The 21,701-nt window shown below is 38.0% G+C and overlaps 2 protein-coding genes across 2 annotated transcripts; one reads left to right on the forward strand and one right to left on the reverse strand.

Annotated features, from left to right (window-relative positions):
- Positions 1 to 24: 24 nt before the first annotated feature.
- mrpl10 (mitochondrial ribosomal protein L10) lies at positions 25 to 5,737 on the reverse strand. The gene is made up of 5 exons (XM_007259165.4): positions 5,648 to 5,737; positions 4,054 to 4,223; positions 2,663 to 2,827; positions 2,419 to 2,563; positions 25 to 1,130 (listed from the first exon to the last, which is right to left on the reverse strand). The coding sequence occupies exons 1-5, from the start codon at positions 5,688 to 5,690 to the stop codon at positions 874 to 876; spliced, it is 780 nt and encodes a 259-aa protein (XP_007259227.3). The 5' UTR covers positions 5,691 to 5,737; the 3' UTR covers positions 25 to 873.
- Positions 5,738 to 7,369: 1,632 nt separating this feature from the next.
- pnpo (pyridoxamine 5'-phosphate oxidase) lies at positions 7,370 to 20,905 on the forward strand. Its single transcript, XM_007259164.4, has 7 exons — positions 7,370 to 7,819; positions 18,393 to 18,517; positions 18,775 to 18,874; positions 19,177 to 19,230; positions 19,616 to 19,744; positions 19,845 to 19,915; positions 20,082 to 20,905. Exons 1-7 carry the CDS (start codon positions 7,619 to 7,621, stop codon positions 20,245 to 20,247), a joined length of 846 nt encoding a protein of 281 aa, XP_007259226.3. The 5' UTR covers positions 7,370 to 7,618; the 3' UTR covers positions 20,248 to 20,905.
- The last annotated feature ends 796 nt before the right edge of the window (positions 20,906 to 21,701 follow it).

Here is a 21,701-nt window from a genome sequence, read left to right on the forward strand (position 1 = left end):
TTTAAAACAAAACAAAAAACGAAGTGATGTTAAATATGACTTTATTGGTTTATGTTATTCACATCTACAATAAATGTATTGTAAATGTGGTCACCCAAATGCTTAAAAAAGGAAGAACGAATAAGCCTGAATGTCAGATGTATTTTACAAGTTTCTTTTTAATGTCAATCCACTGATCAGACACTGTACTAATCAGTTCATAAATACAAGACATATACAGCTCTGGACAAACATAGGAGACCACTTAAAAATTGACTTTTTTTAACAAATTAAATCCTCTGGAATATATTCAAGAGAAAGGTAGATGATCACAACCATCAAACCAAACTGAACTGCTTGATTTTTTGCACCAGGAGTGGCATAAAGTTATCCTAAAGCAGTGTGTAAGACTGGTGGAGGAGAACATGCCAAGATGCATGAAAACTGTGATACAAAATCAGGGTTATTCTACCAAATATTCATTTCTGAACTCTTAAAAGTTTAGAATATGAACTTGTTTTCTTTGCATGATTTGAGGTTTGAAAGCACTGCACCTTTGTTGGCAATTTGACCATTTCTAATTTTCTTCAAATAAATGCTCTATATGACAATATTTTTATTTAGAATTTGGAAGAAATGTTGTTCGTACTTTATAGGTATATGTTTGAGTAAAATGAAAATTGTTGTTTTATTCTATAAATAGCTAAATCAGAGAAACTGATTCAAAAACTGAAGTAGTCTCTTAATTTTTTCCAGACCAGTATATGCAACATCAGTAGAGCATTAATGTCCTCGTCAGAGAGTCCAATCAATGCACTTTAAGCTTATAGACATTATAAACAAACATTGGACAAATCATACCCATCACAGAGCAATCTAGTGACATGAACATGTTCAGACAGCTGCCCCCTCTGTCTTAGGGGTGGTCTCTGGTGCTGTAGACTCTGGGGTGCCTCCGGGCTGATTCTGTTTGATATACTGCTGGAGGAGAGCCGAGAGGTGGGCAGGGTGCCGCTGCAGCATTGACACAGTCTGTGAGGTCATTAAGGTCAGGCCTCCGACCAGCTCACCCTGGACAGTGGTTATAGATGGCAGTCTGGAGTAGTTAAGTATTCCTTCTCGTGATAACAGTGTGTTCTCTATACATCCTCCTAGAAGACCAATATAGAAGTAGCAATATGTTTAGTACCATTTAGAAGACGCTGCAGTGCTCCAGCGGATTTAACCTGATCTGTGTGACACATCTGTACTTTGTGTTGTGCAGATGTGTCAAGTAATGAAGTACAAATACTTTGGTTGTCTGTACTTAACTGAAGAACTATTATTTTTACTCAATGATGATGATTATGATGATGATGATACTCAATGATCAGTACTTTTAATTTCTATACTGAAGAGAATTTGAGTGAAATGTCCCAAATATTTTTTTTTAAATATGGGCATACATTCAGCTGAAACATCTAGCCTAGTGCCTAGCCTAGTGTTACTTTTATACTTTAAGTAGTTTTGAAACCAGTACTTTTAAACTTTTATTTGAGTAAAAAGCTTGAGTTGATAACTCAAATTCTACAGAAGCATCTTTGATTCCTAATATGTATACTTCTTCCTGAGTAATGAATGTGAATATGTTTCACGCCTTTGATTTTGTGTTTAATTACCGCAGGAAATCCATATACTTTCATAATTTGTTCTTTGTTACATTACACTACTTTACCAGAGGGACAGAATGTGTAATAATACATATTCAACATAGTGGTTTGGGTGGAAACAGACATTTTTATTTTTCATGTTCCTGCCTTGGACAAAGAAAAACTATTTATATACACTATAGGGACAAGCATATTAGGTGCTTAACCAAGCAGTCTGACTTTTTTTCAAATATTATTGAAAAAAATGGGTTGTTTTAAAGTGTAAATTACATAGAGAGGTGCATAAAAGGAGCCAATGGTCTTCTGATTCAAGAACCACTATCTAAACCAGCTGTTAAGAGCTGCAAATAAGGGAACCAACTCCATACTAATGCCAATGTATTTAGACAGGGATAGTGCAAATAATGTGTGTATAACTGGTAATGAATCACCCGTGTCTGTTTCTCTTTATTGCTCAAAATACCTGTATCTGTCAGATTAGGAGAAGTGGGAGTGGCTCAACCCTGAAGTTTACATTGTTGTTTAATCATTCATTCATTTATTAATTTATTCATTTTATTTATTAACTAAATACTTTACTGCTCAGTGCAAAGACTGCATTAGCTATGTTATGGTATTTTTAATTGGTAATTATTTGATGTATTGATTACATCTGTAAGCAATTATATGTAGATTATGTGTTATATGTAAAACATGTTTTCCATTCTTTCCCACAAGCAGATACGTGTATCAAAATGATTGTGATAATAATACAATACAAACAAATCCTTAATAAGCAGGGCAAACTCACCTAAGAGTATCATCTGTGGGCTACTCCTCAACACTCGCAACATTTCCTTTACTTTTGGCTCCTTACTGACAAACATAACAGTTTGTCCAATGAAGAGAGGCAGCATGTTTCTGTACTGGCTGCTGGGCAGGTAGGATCTCATTACCTGGACAACAATAAAAAGAGTCCTTGTTATAAACAATGAATAACTCTAAATGCTTGCTCCCTTATAAAGATGATATACTTTATGAATGGCTGACTTTACCTGGTTGGGGAAAAATTTTATGGCAATATCATGTTTATGAAGTCTGTGTCTTAGCAAAAGCATGTCTTCAGCATTGGTGGCATTGTTCTGAACCACGACAAGCATCTTACACTCTTCAAACGTAGTTTCCACCTTTTTCTTCAAAAACCTCACCAAGCCGCTTTCCTATTTAGTAAAAAAGTAAAAGAATAATTACATAAAATATAAACTGATTACATATGTCTAACATAAAGGTTTGAGCACCACTGGTCAAATTATCTGAAGTTTGCATTATCAAGAAAGGACACACTTTTGGCAAAGCTGTGCTGAACTTGCCATATATAAACATGCACACAGAATGTTAAAAGACTGTGTTCAGGGAGGTCCCAATATTACACATTGAAATATGCAGTACATGAAAGCTGCAGTTTTTCTAGAATTTTTTTTCTTATGCAGAGTTTTTGTTAATTTACAATCTTCCAATATGCTGTCAATGTCACATTTTTTTTCATTCTCCAAAAAAGGTTTATAGAAAAGAAAATTACAATATACAACATGGTGATTCCCAAAAATCATAAATATAAAATAAATAGGGCCTGGTATCAAAATTCAAAACCAAAAGGGTACTGACTTTATGTTTTGGTACAACTGAGTACCGAAAGGTAAAAAAATTAAATAAATAATACAGTAGCGGAGAGCGAACGCAAAAACATGGATTATTAAAATTGTAGACACATCGCTGCTGTGCTGAAAACTCTCAGGCACTTGTGATGTGTCTCTCGCTAACTTGTGCTATTTCTCACACTGTCTCTCGCACTGTCTATCCTGAGACAATATAAGTTATAAAAGGGTCTAGTCTGCCTGACTTTAACAACACTACACTATTAATACTGTCCCCGAGGGAACCAGCATGGTTATGATACATTTTAAGTGATTGACACTGCTAATATAAATATCATTTAATTTTTTTTTTATCTACTGCTTATATTTTTTTTTAAACTGAATCCAGAAATATGCTTAGGGAAAAATGTTTGTAGTTTACCTAAGGCTGTTGTTTTTGTTCTTAATAAAGCGCTACAAACACTCTCATTATTTCATTGTTCCAACCAGGTCCAAAAAGATGAAGCCTCTCATGGTGACAGTATGAGAATGAGAGAATGTTGGCTGTCAAACAAATACATTGTGTGAGAATAACTATCGCTTTTTGTATTTTGTGGTTACCACTGAGAAAAAGGCAATGAAAAAAAGTAACATTGAGGTATCTGTATCAAATTAAAAGTATTGTAACGATATTAAAATTTTTAAACGATACCCAGCCATATATACAAACATAGAACTCTATGTAGAACTCTCCCACACTGCTGTGCTGGTTCTGTTAAGCTGCACTTTGACAATCATAACTGAGCTCCTACCTGCTCCATCCTCTTGGTCTGTGAAGGGTAAGCACCAGGTGCAGCAGACGGTTTGGGTGGAATGTATTCAGTAACAGCCAACAGCTTCTGCTTCAGAATGTGCATAGGCTTTCTATGGCGGGTGACTGCCTTGGAGCCATGGCGGACACTCTGAGCCAAAGGCAGACATCCTACAGGAATCACACAAACACATCAGAAAAGGTTAAATACGACACAGTAAAACACTACACGATGCAAACTAAAACTTAAAACAATTTTTATGGCACACGAAATAATCACTTTGCATTAATAAAAAAGGCAATAAAGCTCGTACAACAGATCTAGAGAATGGTCTTGATATTTTATAATTTAATTCAAACAGTAAATCATAAATAATATCTTTGATTTACAGATTTATATCATCCATTCCATTTTAAGTAATTACAAAGCATTTCTATTGTCTTTTCATCATGACATTTTCACAGAAGGTATGATAGAAATTGTCAAAAACTGAAAAACAACATAAAAAAAGTCATTCTTAAATGTGTCAACAGAAATATCTCGAAGTTTTTTCTCTGGGAAGCCCATTGTAAATTGATATTAAACTAGTGTTACTTGTGCAACATAACATTTGAGAAATATCTCTTTTGAATATCTAAACACTGAGTGTTTTATGTCTGTTTATTGTATTTATGGAACTACTTATAATATTAAAACTAGAACAGGTTGGTGTATCTCTTTTTAAGGTCTGTTGTTTAAATTCTCCAGCTGATTTTCTGATAATGCAATCTGATTCCTTCGCATATTGTGTTATTCTGTAGAACAAAGTAAACCCAACAGTAAGCAAAGCGATAATTTAAAACCTTAAGCCCTATCTGGACAGGATTAGTTTCTCAGGAGGGCGACTGTGAAAAATATTTCACACTTCTACTTAGTGATAAAACTGTTGCATCCAGACTGCAATTGAAAAACAGGAGGACCAGAGAGTTTTGGGGCTTTTTCTGTCACATGACTTCGCGTTCAGTAGCTCCTCCATTTCCACTTGCTGTTGTGTTTATGTGGATCTCCGTGGAAACGTGCGCTCAAAGTGTAATTATGGTATGTAGCAGTGCACAAATAAGCCTTTTTATTAAACACGAAGTGATTAAACTCAAACGTCCATCCGGACTGGAATAAAACTACCGGAAGACCACGGTGTTCAGCGAAAAACAGTAGCCTAGGTAACCCCAGGACCCCTTGATATAACGTTACGTGAAACCGTCAGAATCTTGCAAAATACCGTGATATACATTTTTATCATACCACCCAGCACCATTAAAGTGTTATTTATTTAAATAATGTGTTTCTGCTCTCTGATAAAGCACAGTGTATTATTCCCTGTCCTCAAAACAAACTACTGAAATTTGAGAAACACAGAAACCAGATTCATTAAAGCAGAAACAGAGAACTGAGGGGATGTGAGGAGCAGGACTGACACCCGCTCACCAGAGACCAATTATAAACAATATAATCTAAAATATCATCCCGCCACACGCCCCCCTGCTGCCCTACAGGCGCCGCAACACTACATGGCACCGTTATAAAACACAGTTTAACAGTTAATTCGGATTAATACCGGGTTTTGTTAGTAGAATCCTGCTGCACAAGGTCGCTGCCATGTTGTGCCGGATGTGATGCGGAACGACTATGCCAGGGTTGCCAGGTCCAACAAAAATTACCCAGCCTAAAGTCAGTCTAAAACCCGCCTTTCAGAAGCTTGAACTAGGACAAAAATTATGTCTGTCACAAGTTTAAAGCAAATGTTAAAACAACTATGAGTGTACGACTTAGTATTTTGTTTATAAGGGATTTATTATCAGTATTGTTATTTTCCTTAAAGTGATATTAATAATATTGTAACATTAGTGTTTATTAGTTCTTTTATAACAGTTTTATATTCCTGTAAATAACATTGAATAGTAACATAATAAGCAAAAAAAAAAAAAAACTTTTACTTACTCTTTTCTGTTCTTGCCCCTCCTGAACTCTCTTCTCTCCTGTTTTTTTCCATTGCCTGGTGATTTCTGGTTACATTGTAATATTTCTCTCTCTCTCTCTCTCTCTCTCTCTCTCTCTCTCTCTCTCTCTCTCTCTCTCTCTCTCTCTCTCTCTCTGTAGTTCCCCTTTTCACGCTGTCGTCCTTTATGTCGTTATGTTCTCCTGGTCTTTATTGTTGTAAATTAAGGAAAATTATTTTAGTGTTGACTTAACATTTGCCCGCCGTGTTGAAATATCATCCAAGGCAACACCCACCTTTTTTTCTTTTCTTTTTTTTTTACGGCCGTGGTCAGTAGCGCAAAAAACCCACATCACCACCCTTTATATTAATTTTTACCAGCGGCTAGATTTTCTAACAAGCCCAATTTGGCAGGAAACCCACGAACATGGCAACCCTGGACAGCGCGGTTCTGTGCTGTTTATGAGAGCTTTAACTCATCTCCTCCTCCACACGCCGCTCCACATGGTATACTGATCTGCACCGAGTCTCCATGCTGAGGACTGTGTTGCCAGATTAGGGGCTTTTACAAGATTTGTTGGAAAAACGCGCCTTTTCATAGATTAAAAATAAAGTCATCCAAACTATGAAGAAAATTATATAGAAATGTTTTGTAAACAAAAAAATGTGTTAAAAATGTTTTATGTTTTAGATTCTTCTTGCTTTGCACCTCATGGCTGTATTTTCTCAGTATGAGGTAGAGTCACCTGGGATAGCTTTCAGTTAACAGCTGTGCTGGACTTGTCAAGAGTTAATTACTTGCATTAAACATATACATCTTGTTTGTTTGCTATTTTTATAGCCTGTATTAAATCAATTATTAGTGTTTGTTATAAATATTATTATAAGAACAAATATTAATAATTAATATTCGTTCATAATGAATATTATTATTATTATTTGTGGGAAGCACCTTTAACCTAAAAAACTGTGTTAGTGTAGATTCCGTGTCCCGACAATTGAAAGCCTTTAAATGCAAATTTAACATTAACTGATGCATATTAGAAGATGTTAAATAAAGACGGTTTTTCCATCATCAACCTTAAATGATGCAATAAAACCAAAACATTAACATTTATACAATGTTCATTGCTATGAGGGAAAAATAAAAAAACATTAACCTAAAAGCTGTAATATTAGAGAAAAAATGTTATATGTATTTTTTTGTCATTATTGTACTGTCAAAACTGTTAATAGTTTTGTTTTTGGTCGGTTTTACTGCATTATGGTAACGTTACATATTAAAACACGTTTTGGGTGAATGCAACTTTATCAATCTGGCAACCCTGGCAGTGGGCGAGGCATCGTATGGTGCAGCGCGGTGTTGTTAAAGTCATCGCTGTTTGTTCACCGGTCGTTTATTTATTAATTTTACGACAATTTACCCGGTTTTACTAAATTTCTGTATACTTTAGGCTCTAACAGCTTCGGTTTAGAGTATGACTCTTCTAAACGACACGCGCTAAACTCAGCGATACAGTTACCGATGTTTTATGTAACGTTGTGGCGACGTGATTACGTCACTAAGGGGACTGTGCGCTGTTTACAAGCATGAAACGTGTTCTGAGGTTCAGCAGCACGTTCAGGTGCATCAGCAGCAGCAGCACAGCCCGGGTCTCCCCCTGCAGACCTGCTCTATCACTTTATTACCGCGCAGGATTATTATCCTCTCCTTACTGCACCAAGTGGAGCACTGACAGCACAGCAATGGATCTGAGTAACATGAGAAAGAAGTACAAAGGCGACGCGGAGGTAACATTATCACACCTTAAAGACCCTCTATACCTAAGCCCACCCAGAGCTCAAACATTAACTACAGCTCTACTGTCACACTAGAGCCTGGGGCTGCACTTTGACCACCCCATGCATGTGTAACCCAGCTGTTTTCTAGACATTTAATGTAAGGTTGCCCCTTAATTAAGCGCTGCCCCTTTAAGAAAACCGCAGCAGTTTTCACACACACTACACACTTTATGTCAGTTCTGTCTGCTTTACGGCAAAATCACGCAGCTCCCATAGGAATGCATAGGCAGGAGAGCACGAGGCTCAGACGATTAGGCGCGAAGGGAGAGAGAGGTCTGATAGCTGCAGCTAGCTCCAGCTGCCGTCATATTATTAACTCGTGTTTACTGATTCTCCTGCTAGGTGAGCATTGTCCGCTTATAGGGCATCCTAGTGCATAATTATGAAGAGCTTTATATGTTTTATTTGTTTCATAAAAATAGCACTAATGTGTTTAAAAGTTCTGCTGAAGTTCAGTTCAGTTTAAGCTTGAAACTCTAGTTTATCTGGTCTGTATTAGTGGGTTACATGGTCTCTACATGCTTTAAGCATGCAACTCAAATGTTTTGAGTAAAATATTAAGTGTATTTTAATTACTAAAAATGCCTTTTATATGCTTTAAATATAAGCATTTAGTTCCAGAAGTTTTGGTTAACATATTAAGTGTTTTATTAACTTTAAATGCTCTGTTTATGCTTTTAATAGAAGCATATAATTCAAGTGTTTTGAGTGAAATGTTAAATGTATTTTAATGACTTTATATCGCTCTTTATATGCTTTAAATATAAGCATTTAGTTAAAGTGTTTTAAGTGAAATACTAGAGGTATTTTCTAAAAGTTCTAAAAGTGTATGTTTGTTTAATATGCTTATTGTAAAACAGTATTTGGGTATTTTCATTTTTATTAATGTGTACTTATAGATTGTGTTCTCTGTATAAGATTAAACTCTGCTCAGACGATTAGGCGCGAAGGGAGAGAGAGGTCTGATAGCTGCAGCTAGCTCCAGCTGCCGTCATATTATTAACTCGTGTTTACTGATTCTCCTGCTAGACTGGTGGTGTGCTCAGGCTAGTTTCCAAGCTGAGAGAGAGAGAAAGAGAGAGAGAGTGAGACGGAGAGTGAAGGAGAGTGAGACGGCCGCATCTGCTCTAAACCTTTCATGGATCACTTAAGTATACTGAATTGAGTTTTCATATTTTTTTTTGGGTACCCAAATAGTTTTTTTTGTGCATTTTTCCTTCAATTTTTCCTCCCGGAGTACGAATTGTTCAAGGACTGTTTCAATTCCTTTTTTTTTTTCTACTTCACGAACACTTAAAGGAACTGTTCTCTGGAAAACAAATATATACTTTTCAAGGTTAAAGAGCTCTTCAATATTGTTCAGTGAATATATTTTTTTTATTTGGGTCTAATCATATTCATACAAGGTGAATTCAGGGAAGTGTGACTGTGTACATTTTATATAAATATATGTATATATATATATTTTTTTTTTATTTTTATACACATATTATTTTCATAAGTGTCTCTATATATATATAAAATGTAATTGAAATATTTTACTCATTGCTGAGAGAAAGAAACGCTCCAGTCCACTAAACTCTTATTAAGTTGGACACAGGTAGTACACTGCTACCGACCCAAAAATAAATGCCCTTCACTACCAGTTATATCAGTTTCTTTTGTGGCTCATTTATTTGGCTTGGAACATTTTAAAGTTTGGTTACATAAGGGAAAAATGGCGCCCGAACAGGGACTGGAGCGTTTCTAATTTTTTTTTATTTTCTGAAAATCTGTCTAATTGAAAATTCAATAGCTGTGACTCATTTAAAGAGTTGGTAAAATGGAGTTATGTGAACAGTATGGGTTTGACCCAGAATGTACAGTCATCCTCAAAGGTGATATGGCAAAGGTCAATTTAGAAACAGTGCAGGAAGTGTTCGACCTACTAGACCATGTAGTCAAGATTCAACACATTGATGTACAACTCAGTACTATTTTATGCCAATTTCGAGAATGCGTAACTCCAATGCTTTTAGAAGCAGGGCATCCAGATGGTAGTGGCTCTCACTGGGAGGTAATTCAGCTAGAGGAGTACTGCCCAGACAAAATAGAGACAACTCCTAAGAGTGAAAAACTAGCCCCATTAGCTCGTGTCATTGATGATATGACAGTTAACTTTAGAGAGAAAATTGAGGAGCTAGCCACCACTTACAATGTCAGTCCTATTAACTTGAGCCAAAAAGCCATGGGCTATATGAGTGGAAGGAAAGAGCACAAAACTAGTCCTTTAACCTCAACTCCTGCCCCTCGTCGCAAACAAGATTTCCTCGCTGATGCAAACAGGGGTGTCGACAGTGATGTAAAATATCCCTCAGATGCACAAGTGCCCAATGCTGACCCCTCACTCGTCATCCCCATACCAGCTGATACTCATCGTGTCTTAGTGGAACATATAGTCAAGCATGACTCCCAGACATATGCTGCCACCCCACAAGAGCTACCAGCATTCTCTGGTAATTTCCCTAAACCCCACACTGAGGCAGATTTTAGCACATGGCTGCTTCGTGCCAAACAGAGGCTAAAAGACCTCACTCTGAACGAAAATCAGAAGCGCAGTGCGATACTTAACAGCTTACTCTCCCCAGCGTTGAATGTGGCCTTACGTGTTGGTCTTCAGGCTGCCCCAAGTGTCTATCTTCAGGAGCTGGACAACGCATATGGTAATGTCACAGGGGGCGAAGAGCTGTACATCCAGTACTTGGAAACGCACCAAAACAGTGGTGAAACAGTTAGTGAGTACCTGCGCCGTCTTCAAACCTTGCTACAAGAAGTCATAGAGAGAAATGGTGTATCCAGAGGTGATGCTGACTCTCAGTTGTTAAAGCAGTTTCTGCGTGGCTGTTGGGATGACCAGTTAATATCCACTCTTCACTTGAAAGATCTACTAGCTGATCCCTCAAAGAGCATTCCCACTTTTTCTGAGATGCTACTCAGGATCAGAACTTATGAGAAAGAAAGTCATCTCAAAGAAATGAGAAGAAAAAGACATTTAGGAGTAACGTCAACCAAAGTCCATACCAAAACTCACATGACTCCTGACGAGCCCAAGGGCTCCAGCTGTGACAACTATGCACTTGATGCCTGTACAAGAGCACAGTTAGAGGAGAGAATTAGACAGCTGGAAGCTGAGATTAAAAGAAATGCATCTACACCAAAATTTCAGCATGCCAGAAATGATAAAGCCAATTACAAGACCTCACAAAATGCTAAAAGCCTTAAAGCTGATCCAGTTGTTTCTGCAGCAAGAGAAGCCAATGTTGGGAGATTCTGCTACAACTGTGGGGAGAATTCTCATCTACTACCTCAGTGTACAAATTCAACTAACGCTGTCCTAGTGCAAAGCAAGCTGTGTGAAAGGCATCGTAGTAGACAAAGCCACCAGCAAGCTCCCGAGCATCCTCTGCCTTTAAACATGTAAGAGCTCCTGCTGCGGAACGAGCAGGAGCTAAAATTCAAACTAGTTCCGAGAGCTACTGCATGTATGGACTGTCCCCAACTAAGGAAGCATCTACTCAGATTCCTGAGGGTCTTGTTGGTGATGTTTGTGAAAGTGTTGCTTGGATAGATGGTGTGCAGTGCCACTGTTTAATAGACTCTGGCTCACAAGTAACAATTGCATGCCAGTCATTTTATTCCCAACATTTAGCCCATCGTGAACTGTACTCGATAGGCAGTGTACTAAATATTGAAGGTGCAGCTGGACAAAGAGTCCCCTATTTAGGGTACATTGAAGTAGAGTTTCGGTTCCCACAAAATGCATGTGGCACAGGTCAGCGCTTCAACACCCTAGTGCTAGTGAGTCCGGACCAGTCATATAATGAGAAATTCCCTCTGCTTGTTGGCACTAATGTTTTGCGCCAGTTAACCACGCGCTGCATAAAAGAAAGTGGAACTCAGTTTCTCAAGACCTTACCTATTCAGACCAGCTGGGCCATGGCCTATGCAGACTATCGTGAAAAGTCAAAGCCTTGTGCAGAGAGTGCTAATGTTCTGCGCATAATGCTTAGTAGTAAAGAGCCAGTCCATGTGAAACAAGGTGAAGTGAGTCTGTTGAAAGGCATGTGTCCCTGTAACTCTAATTGTGAAATGGTTCAAGCTCTTGTCAGTAGCTCAGATGAAATTCACACACCTGGAGGTCTCATAGTCTATGACCAAATAGTTGACATGAAACCTAATTCTCACAGCCAGGTTGAGTTCTTTGTGGAAAATGTCTCTCAGCACGACATTACGCTGTCTCCTAAAACTGTGATTGCATCTTGTTCACCCATTGATTGGGCTGTTCCTATTACTGCAAATACCTCAGCAAATTCTCACGAGACTTCTAAGCTACAGACTCATTCTCTGTTGATCTCTCAAACCGAGAAAACTGCTCCTGTCCATGAGCCTCTGGAGTTAGATTTTAGTAACAGCCCTCTAAGTCCACAGCTTAAACAGCAAATACAAACCAGGATCCTGAAAGAAGTTCCACAAGCCTTTTCCAGGAGTGATCTGGATGTTGGCACAGCCTCCGGTGTCCGGCATCACATAGAGCTAGAGCCACATGTGCCATTTAAAGAAAGAACAAGACGTGTCTCTCCAGCTGACTTTAATGATCTGAAAAAGCATTTGCAAGATCTTTTAGCAGCAGGCATCATTGAAGAATCAAACAGTCCGTATGCATCTCCCATTGTGCTTGTTAGAAAGAAAAGTGGAGAACTGAGAATGGTAGTAGATTACAGGAAGCTAAATAATCTCACCAAGAAAGATGCATATCCACTACCACGTATAGAGGAGACATTCACCTTACTGTCAGGCTCGAAATGGTTCAGTGTTCTGGACCTTAAAAGTGGATTTTATCAGCTCGAAGTTGAGCCCTCTGACCGACCAAAAACAGCCTTTACAACCCCGTTTGGTACATGGCAATTCCGGAGGCTACCACAAGGTCTGACGAACTCCCCAGCCACATTTCAACGCACAATGGAGAAAGTAATGGAAGGAATGAACCTTCAGGAAGTTATCACTTTTCTTGACGATCTTATCATCTTCTCCAGCACATTGGAGGAGCACGAGGAAAGGGTGATGAAAGTGCTAAAACGCATTTCTGATTTCGGCCTCAAACTATCCCCCTCCAAATGCAAATTTTTTCAAACATCTGTGAGGTATCTAGGACATGTCATTTCTGCACAGGGGATTCAGCCTGATCCCGATAAAGTTGCGGCTATTAAAACATGGCCTTGCCCACAGACAGTTCGTGAGCTCAGGTCCTTTCTCGGATTCACTGGATATTATCGCCGATTTGTTCGCGATTATGCCAAAATAGTCCGACCTCTCAATGATTTATTAAAAGGAGAATATGCCTCCAGACACAAGCGTCCTCATTATGGGCCACGAGCTAAGTCACCTTTACTGAGAGACAAATGGGCTGATAGCTGTCAGGAAGCTTTTGAATTGATCGTTGATAAACTGACCTCAGCACCCATTCTTGGCTTTGCAGACTGGCACCTCCCCTATGTGCTGCACACAGACGCGAGCACCACTGGATTAGGTGCAGTTTTGTATCAGGTTCAAGACGGTGAAACAAGGGTAGTAGCGTATGCCAGTCGAGGGCTTTCCAGAAGTGAGAGAAACTACCCAGCCCACAAATTAGAATTTCTCGCTCTTAAGTGGGCCGTGAGCGAGAAATTCCATGACTATTTGTATGGGTCTGAATTCAAGGTGCTGACAGACAACAACCCACTGACTTATGTCTTGACCAGCGCAAAGCTAGATGCCACTAGCCATAGGTGGCTTGCTGCACTGTCAATCTACAATTTTGACATACATTACAGATCTGGTCTGCGTAACGCTGATGCTGATGGACTTTCTCGGAGGCCTTGTGGACAACCATCAGAGGATGAGGAGTCGGAGGAGCTGAGAGAGAATGTATGCCGTTTGTTAAATTGTGCAAGCCCATGCACTGACAACTTCAGCATTCTAGACGAAGAGGCAGTGAGTACTCTGTGCACGTATCACAGCGTTTCTCAAGAGATGTGTGAGTCTGACAAGAGTGGAATCCCAGCAGTAGAAACTCTATTATGTGGTGAAGGAGCTGTACCCGATGATCTGGAAGATCCAGCCCTGTGGCCAGGTCAAGAAACCATTCCAGGGATGTCTATGGAAGACTGGCACCAACTGCAGAGAAAAGACCGTAACTTGGCCTACATCATTGACATTTTAGAAGGCAACACTGGCAAAGAGGATGTACATGTGAGAGAAAGGGAGCCTGAGACAGTGCTTCTGCTAAGGGAAAAGTCCAAACTAGTATTACTGGATGGAGTGTTGCATCGCAAAGTCTTTGATCAGAGTGGTGAGGCTTTCCATCAGTTGGTCTTACCAAGCAGCCACAGAGAGCAAGCATTTCATGGTGTCCACAGTGAAACAGGCCACATGGGTATAGAGAGAACAGTAGAACTTGCAAGAGCTAGATTTTACTGGCCTAAAATGGCTCAGTACATTGAAGCTAAATGTAAAGCTTGTGAGAGGTGTGTAAGGAGGAAGGCCAGAGCCCAGAAGGCAGCCAAGCTCGTTAACATAAAAGTTACTGCCCCACTTGAGCTTGTTTGTATGGACTTTCTGAGCTTAGAACCTGATTCAGGAGACACTCGTAATATTTTAGTCATAACAGACTTCTTTACAAAATACTCACAAGCTTACCCTACCAAAGATCAGACTGCAAGAACCGTAGCTAAAGTGCTGTGGGAAAATTTCATTAGCCACTATGGTTTTCCCCGTAGATTGCATAGCGATCAAGGAGCTTGTTTTGAGTCTGAAGTAGTAACAGAGCTGTGTACGCTGTCTGGGATCAAGTCTCGGACCACGCCATATCATCCCAGAGGAAATCCTGTTGAGAGATTCAACAGAACTCTTCTTGATTTGTTGGGAACACTGGAGGAAAAGAAGAAAGAGGACTGGAGAAAATACGTTCGACCCCTCGTACATGCTTATAACTGCACGAGAAATGATACGACCGGTGAAGCACCTTTTCTTCTCATGTTTGGTCGGCAGCCACGCCTCCCAATAGATCTTTACTTCGGCATTAGTCCTCGAGGCCATAATCCCAAGACACACTCCCAGTATGTGCGCGAGTTGAAGAGCAGACTCAGACATGCGTATAACCTTGCATCACAAAATGCTGAGAAAAGACAGGCACTTAACAAGAGACGCTGGGATGCCAATGTGACCGCCATGCCTCTGGAAGTGGGCGACAGAGTTCTTGTTAGGAATCTTAGCCTTAGAAAGAAACACAAAATTTCTGATCGGTGGGAATCTGCTGTTCACATTGTAATCAAGCAGCCTGATGAAAACATACCAGTGTATGTGGTGAGAACAGAAGACGGAGAAGGCAGAGAACGAGTCCTTCATCGCGACTTGCTGCTCCCATGTGGGTTTTTACCTGTAGATTTGGAAGCTGTTAGAGAAAGTCAAGTGTGTGAAACACCAGCTCAAGTCCCTACAAGCTGTGAAGAAGTGATGCTTGAATCTTCACAAACTTCCGAAGCAAGAGAGGACATTGACGTACCTTGCATGCAGTCTGAAGAACTAGACAGTAGTCAGCCAGCTGAACAGACTTTATCTCCATTCCAGAGCTCTTTGAATCCAGAAGCTCCAGACTTTGCAGTCGACTCTACTGAGTTGTCTGACAGTGAAATTGTGGCAAGCCCAAGACTAGTACAAAGTAGACCACAGAGAAGACGTCAACCCCCTTCTTATCTTAGGGATTACCATGTTGGCTCTCAAGTTGGTTGCAGACAGCATAATGTTAGCTCACCTCAACTGCTCTATAGTTTCTTAATGTCTTTGCAGGAGCAGATTGCAGCATTGATACAGGCTACAGCTACTGTGCATGACGAGGACGTCATATTTTAAGCAGGGGAGGATGTAACCCAGCTGTTTTCTAGACATTTAATGTAAGGTTGCCCCTTAATTAAGCGCTGCCCCTTTAAGAAAACCGCAGCAGTTTTCACACACACTACACACTTTATGTCAGTTCTGTCTGCTTTACGGCAAAATCACGCAGCTCCCATAGGAATGCATAGGCAGGAGAGCACGAGGCTCAGACGATTAGGCGCGAAGGGAGAGAGAGGTCTGATAGCTGCAGCTAGCTCCAGCTGCCGTCATATTATTAACTCGTGTTTACTGATTCTCCTGCTAGGTGAGCATTGTCCGCTTATAGGGCATCCTAGTGCATAATTATGAAGAGCTTTATATGTTTTATTTGTTTCATAAAAATAGCACTAATGTGTTTAAAAGTTCTGCTGAAGTTCAGTTCAGTTTAAGCTTGAAACTCTAGTTTATCTGGTCTGTATTAGTGGGTTACATGGTCTCTACATGCTTTAAGCATGCAACTCAAATGTTTTGAGTAAAATATTAAGTGTATTTTAATTACTAAAAATGCCTTTTATATGCTTTAAATATAAGCATTTAGTTCCAGAAGTTTTGGTTAACATATTAAGTGTTTTATTAACTTTAAATGCTCTGTTTATGCTTTTAATAGAAGCATATAATTCAAGTGTTTTGAGTGAAATGTTAAATGTATTTTAATGACTTTATATCGCTCTTTATATGCTTTAAATATAAGCATTTAGTTAAAGTGTTTTAAGTGAAATACTAGAGGTATTTTCTAAAAGTTCTAAAAGTGTATGTTTGTTTAATATGCTTATTGTAAAACAGTATTTGGGTATTTTCATTTTTATTAATGTGTACTTATAGATTGTGTTCTCTGTATAAGATTAAACTCTGCTCAGACGATTAGGCGCGAAGGGAGAGAGAGGTCTGATAGCTGCAGCTAGCTCCAGCTGCCGTCATATTATTAACTCGTGTTTACTGATTCTCCTGCTAGACTGGTGGTGTGCTCAGGCTAGTTTCCAAGCTGAGAGAGAGAGAAAGAGAGAGAGAGTGAGACGGAGAGTGAAGGAGAGTGAGACGGCCGCATCTGCTCTAAACCTTTCATGGATCACTTAAGTATACTGAATTGAGTTTTCATATTTTTTTTTGGGTACCCAAATAGTTTTTTTTGTGCATTTTTCCTTCAATTTTTCCTCCCGGAGTACGAATTGTTCAAGGACTGTTTCAATTCCTTTTTTTTTTTCTACTTCACGAACACTTAAAGGAACTGTTCTCTGGAAAACAAATATATACTTTTCAAGGTTAAAGAGCTCTTCAATATTGTTCAGTGAATATATTTTTTTTATTTGGGTCTAATCATATTCATACAAGGTGAATTCAGGGAAGTGTGACTGTGTACATTTTATATAAATATATGTATATATATATATTTTTTTTTTATTTTTATACACATATTATTTTCATAAGTGTCTCTATATATATATAAAATGTAATTGAAATATTTTACTCATTGCTGAGAGAAAGAAACGCTCCAGTCCACTAAACTCTTATTAAGTTGGACACAGGTAGTACACTGCTACCGACCCAAAAATAAATGCCCTTCACTACCAGTTATATCAGTTTCTTTTGTGGCTCATTTATTTGGCTTGGAACATTTTAAAGTTTGGTTACACATGCATTGCAATAATAGCATAACAGTGACTGACCTTCATGGCGTCTATTGAGTTACAGATGGTTCTGCTCCTCAGATCCGAGTTATTACACTGAATTTTACGCATCATTAAGCAAATGATGTGGGGTTGATGCTGCAGTTGGTCAGGTCTAGGTTCAGCAACAGTATGTGCTGAAAGAATGAGGTCAGCTGACTACCTGAATATACTGAATATAGACCAGGTTATTCCATCAATGATTTTTTTCTTCCCTGATGGCACGGCCATATTCCAAGATGACAATGCCAGGATTCATGTGGCTGGAATTGTGAAAGAGTGAGCATGAGGGTTTAGAGAGCATGAGATCATCATTTTCACACATGGATTGGTCACCACAAAGTCCAGATCTTAGCCCTATTGAGAGTCTTTGGGATGTGCTGGAGAAGACTCTCCAATCATCAATGCAAGATCTTGGAAAAAAATTAACATGACACTGAATAAAAATTAATCTTGTGACATTGCAGAAGCTTATCGAAACAGCAAATGTGTGCTGTAATCAAAACCACAGGCCGTCCAATTAAATATAAAAGTTGGCCAGGCAGTTTATTTTTCTAGTTATTATTATAAAAGGCTGAGTGTTCTTTTTGTAAAATACACAAAATAAAAGAGTATTAGTATATGGTAAAAAAGAAAAAAAAATCATTGTTAGCAAATAATTAATTGGTTAACAGGTTACAGCTGTTAAGTAGCAATGAAAATAAGTAAATAATAAAGCAGAGCTGGAACAGATTGTGTTACTGCTCTCTCAACTGCAGCATTTACAAAAAGAACACTCAGGCAAATTACTAAGTTAATTGTATTTTTTACAAATTACAAAAGATACTTGTAATGAGAATGTACCCTATTGGACAATGCAGTGCTCTGTAAAAACACTATGTAATATTAATGACATTTTCCTGATGTTATAGTGCTTTGAAGAGGATCAGCTTGTGTCCCTTGACCCTATAAAGCAGTTTGGCGAGTGGTTTGATCAAGCTACAAAATGTCCTGAAATTGGGGAGGCCAATGCCATGTGCATTGCAACAGCAACCAAGTAAGAATGTCATATACTGCACTTTATTAGTGCAGCTCAGAAAAATCTTAAAATTTTAGTTTTAATTATGTCTGTCTTTAACTTTACTATCCCACTAGCCAGGCACATATTAATCACAATCAATACATTGTTATACCATTACAGATGGGACAAGTGAAAGATTATACAATGGTTTACAATCTTGATGGATACAAAAGATGGTTTGATTTACTCCAATTCTGACCCATTATTTTTTCTTATTGCTGTCTTGTTTAAAGGGACGGGAGGCCGTCTGCTCGTATGGTGCTGCTGAAAGGTTATAGCAATGAGGGATTTCGCTTCTTCACAAACTATGAAAGTCGTAAAGGTAACGAACTGGTAAGTCTTCATTAAAAAGCCTCTTAGCGCTCAAATGCTTTCAGCTGATCTTGAAATAACCCATGTTCTGCACATTTTAATATTTTCTTGATCTAATTGAAACAAAATAGATATATTACTTAAAGACACAGTACATGATGTACTGTGTACATCTGTTGATTTGTAGGGATGGTATAGTCTGGTTTGGGTTAAAATTTTAATATTAAGATAAAGTTACTTAAATGTGCTCTATCTACAGTTTAGTAGATGATAAAATGCTTAACTCATTTTCTCTTATGGTCTTCTCTAATCTATCTTGATAGGAGAGCAACCCACATGCATGCCTTGTGTTTTACTGGGAACCACTCAATAGGCAGGTGAGTGTTGCATATGACCACTTAAACATTCAAATTTTTCTTAAGTTGGGAAGTTGTGGATGAGATGGGGTGATGATCATCCAGCATCCTGATCTCACAAATGCTCCTATCCTATCGATGGATGCAAACAAAACCTCATATAAAGGCTCCAAATTTAGTACAATTTTAGTTTATTTGTACAATATAGACTGTTACTTCAATAAAAGCAATATTAACTCCCTTTAAAAAGACACCATAACTCTTGATTTTGAAAGAAACAATAAATAATCAGGTGTCTCAATACTTTTGTAAAAATGCAGATTTGAGGTTCTAGATAAACCAGTTTTCTGAGAATCTGTCTCTTATAAACTAAGATTCTGAGAATCTCAAAATTGTGTCCCCACAGATTCGAATTGAAGGAACTGTAGAGAGAATTCCATATCAGAGTTCCTGCGAATACTTTCACTCAAGACCCAAGAGTATTCAGATTGGTGCAGTAGTGAGCAGGCAGAGCACTGTGATACCCAACAGAGAGGTGAGTGATGACCTCAGACTTTCTGACTGTTTAGATTTCAATATATAACAGTTTATCATGAAGAATAAAATTTATATTTTCTTTATATTTGCATTCTCAGTACATAAGACAGAAGAATGCAGAGTTGGAGGAGAAGTATAAAGACTCTGAGGTTCCCATGCCAGACTACTGGTAAATGACTTGCTCTTATTTGTTTTCAATAAATGGCATAGTTTGCTATTGAGTTTCACCTCACCTAAACGAAACATTTAGGAATAATCAGGTAATATAATGAGTCACAAGAGAATCATTCCTGATTTTATCCTAACGTGTTATCTGTTTATGTTGCTTACTGTAGGGGAGGCTACATGGTCAAACCTTCTCTGATTGAGTTCTGGCAGGGTCAGACCAATCGGTTACACGATCGCATCGTCTTCACAAAGCTCAAAGACGGAGTGTCTGAACTTGGAGAAATGCAACATTTGGCTGAGGGTGGTTGGGTGTACCACCGCTTAGCACCTTAACAGAGTGTGTATATGAATATGGTGGAGCTGTGTTCTTTGTCAAACCTAAAAAGTATCACTATTGGTGACATGGATATTAATAGGCATCATTTTACAGTAATTGTCAGTCATATGGATATTAAATGTAATCGATAAGGATGTTACTTTAAAAAGACTGATGAGAAGCCATTTAATTTTTACCTGTTAAGAAAATTCTTAAGAAAGTGGTAGATTTTCTAGTTTTAACCGAGTTAAGGATGTACTTCAGGTCATTTTAACCGTTTAACAAAAATATTAGTATATTAAAGTCTTTTAACATAGATTAATAATTGAAAATATGAACATCATACCCTCCATCAAAAAAAGGGAAAGCACAAGATTCATTTCTGTCATTTGAAATCTGTACTAGGAATTTCTGTTATAATGTATTTTATGGAATTTTTGTTGTCGTTTTTGTTTTGTCTGTTTTTCATTACATGCCTTTAATTGTCTTTAGTGTAGCTACTAATTGTGTCTTAATTATAAGTGCACTTTTAAAACTGTGCCAAACCATCATTACTGTTTCACCTGTTGCAGCTGTAAAACATTACTGCAGTAAAATGACAGCTGCGGTATATGTAAATTTCAGAGTCTGTGATGCAGAATAGTGAATCAATAAATATATTTAATTAAAGTAAAACAGTTCCGTGTCATTTTTATTTTATGTGCTTTAGTGAGATACCAGCAGATGGGGGTGTTTTACCATTCTCAGCGGTCAGCAGCAGGAAACCAAAAAAGTGCACAAATTATACTATTAACCATATAAGTTTATACGCTATATTTCCATCAACTGCCTTTAAAAAGTTTACTGATACAGGCTGTGGAAAGAGAAATTCTCAGTAATGCCCAATTCCACGCAAGTAAAGTTAGTAGATTTGGCAGTGTTGTTTTCTACTGATGATATTCAGTTCACTTTTATTCCTTTTCCTCAGAGCCGTGCATTAAAAGATTAAGACTGTGAGCAAATCAATCTCATGACACTAAATATACACCTTATTGCATTATTTCTATTAAATGAATAATTCTGGGTGACACACCAATAGTGTGAAAGATTACATAATTCCTACATGGAAAATAAGTATATGGGCATTTCGTAATATGTGAAATACATTTCAAATGTATTTTTTAATATCTTAATCTAAGTGTTTATTTGTGGAACATTAATAGAATAAAATATTTCTTTGACATTGTCATACATATATACAAGGATTTGTCTTAAAAATCCTTGAATGGAAAAATGAAAACATTACTGCTTATCAAATATTGTGGGGTCCAAATGCATTTTTTTCATGTAAATTTCTGTAAATATATATATATATATATATATATATATATATATATATATATATATATATATATATATATATATAGTGTTTATATATACACACATGCACATCTGTTGCCATTCGTTGCACCATTTAAGGTGGAAAGTTAGC

This window comes from Astyanax mexicanus, chromosome 15 (assembly GCF_023375975.1).
Source record: "Astyanax mexicanus isolate ESR-SI-001 chromosome 15, AstMex3_surface, whole genome shotgun sequence".
NCBI lineage: Eukaryota > Metazoa > Chordata > Actinopteri > Characiformes > Acestrorhamphidae > Astyanax > Astyanax mexicanus.

What these genes read in the sequence shown, in the direction of transcription:
- mrpl10 (XM_007259165.4), bottom strand. Translation starts at nt 5,690, where the DNA reads ATGGCAGCGACCTTGTGCAGCAGGATTCTACTAACAAAACCCG. An exon ending in TAAAATTTTTCCCCAACCAG is followed by an intron (nt 2,564 to 2,662) that starts GTAAAGTCAGCC and finishes ATTGTTGTCCAG; the next exon opens with GTAATGAGATCCTACCTGCC. An exon ending in CCCACAGATGATACTCTTAG is followed by an intron (nt 1,131 to 2,418) that starts GTGAGTTTGCCC and finishes TTGGTCTTCTAG; the next exon opens with GAGGATGTATAGAGAACACA.
- pnpo (XM_007259164.4), top strand. Translation starts at nt 7,619, where the DNA reads ATGAAACGTGTTCTGAGGTTCAGCAGCACGTTCAGGTGCATCAGCAGC. An exon ending in AGTACAAAGGCGACGCGGAG is followed by an intron (nt 7,820 to 18,392) that starts GTAACATTATCA and finishes CTGATGTTATAG; the next exon opens with TGCTTTGAAGAGGATCAGCT. An exon ending in TGCATTGCAACAGCAACCAA is followed by an intron (nt 18,518 to 18,774) that starts GTAAGAATGTCA and finishes TCTTGTTTAAAG; the next exon opens with GGACGGGAGGCCGTCTGCTC.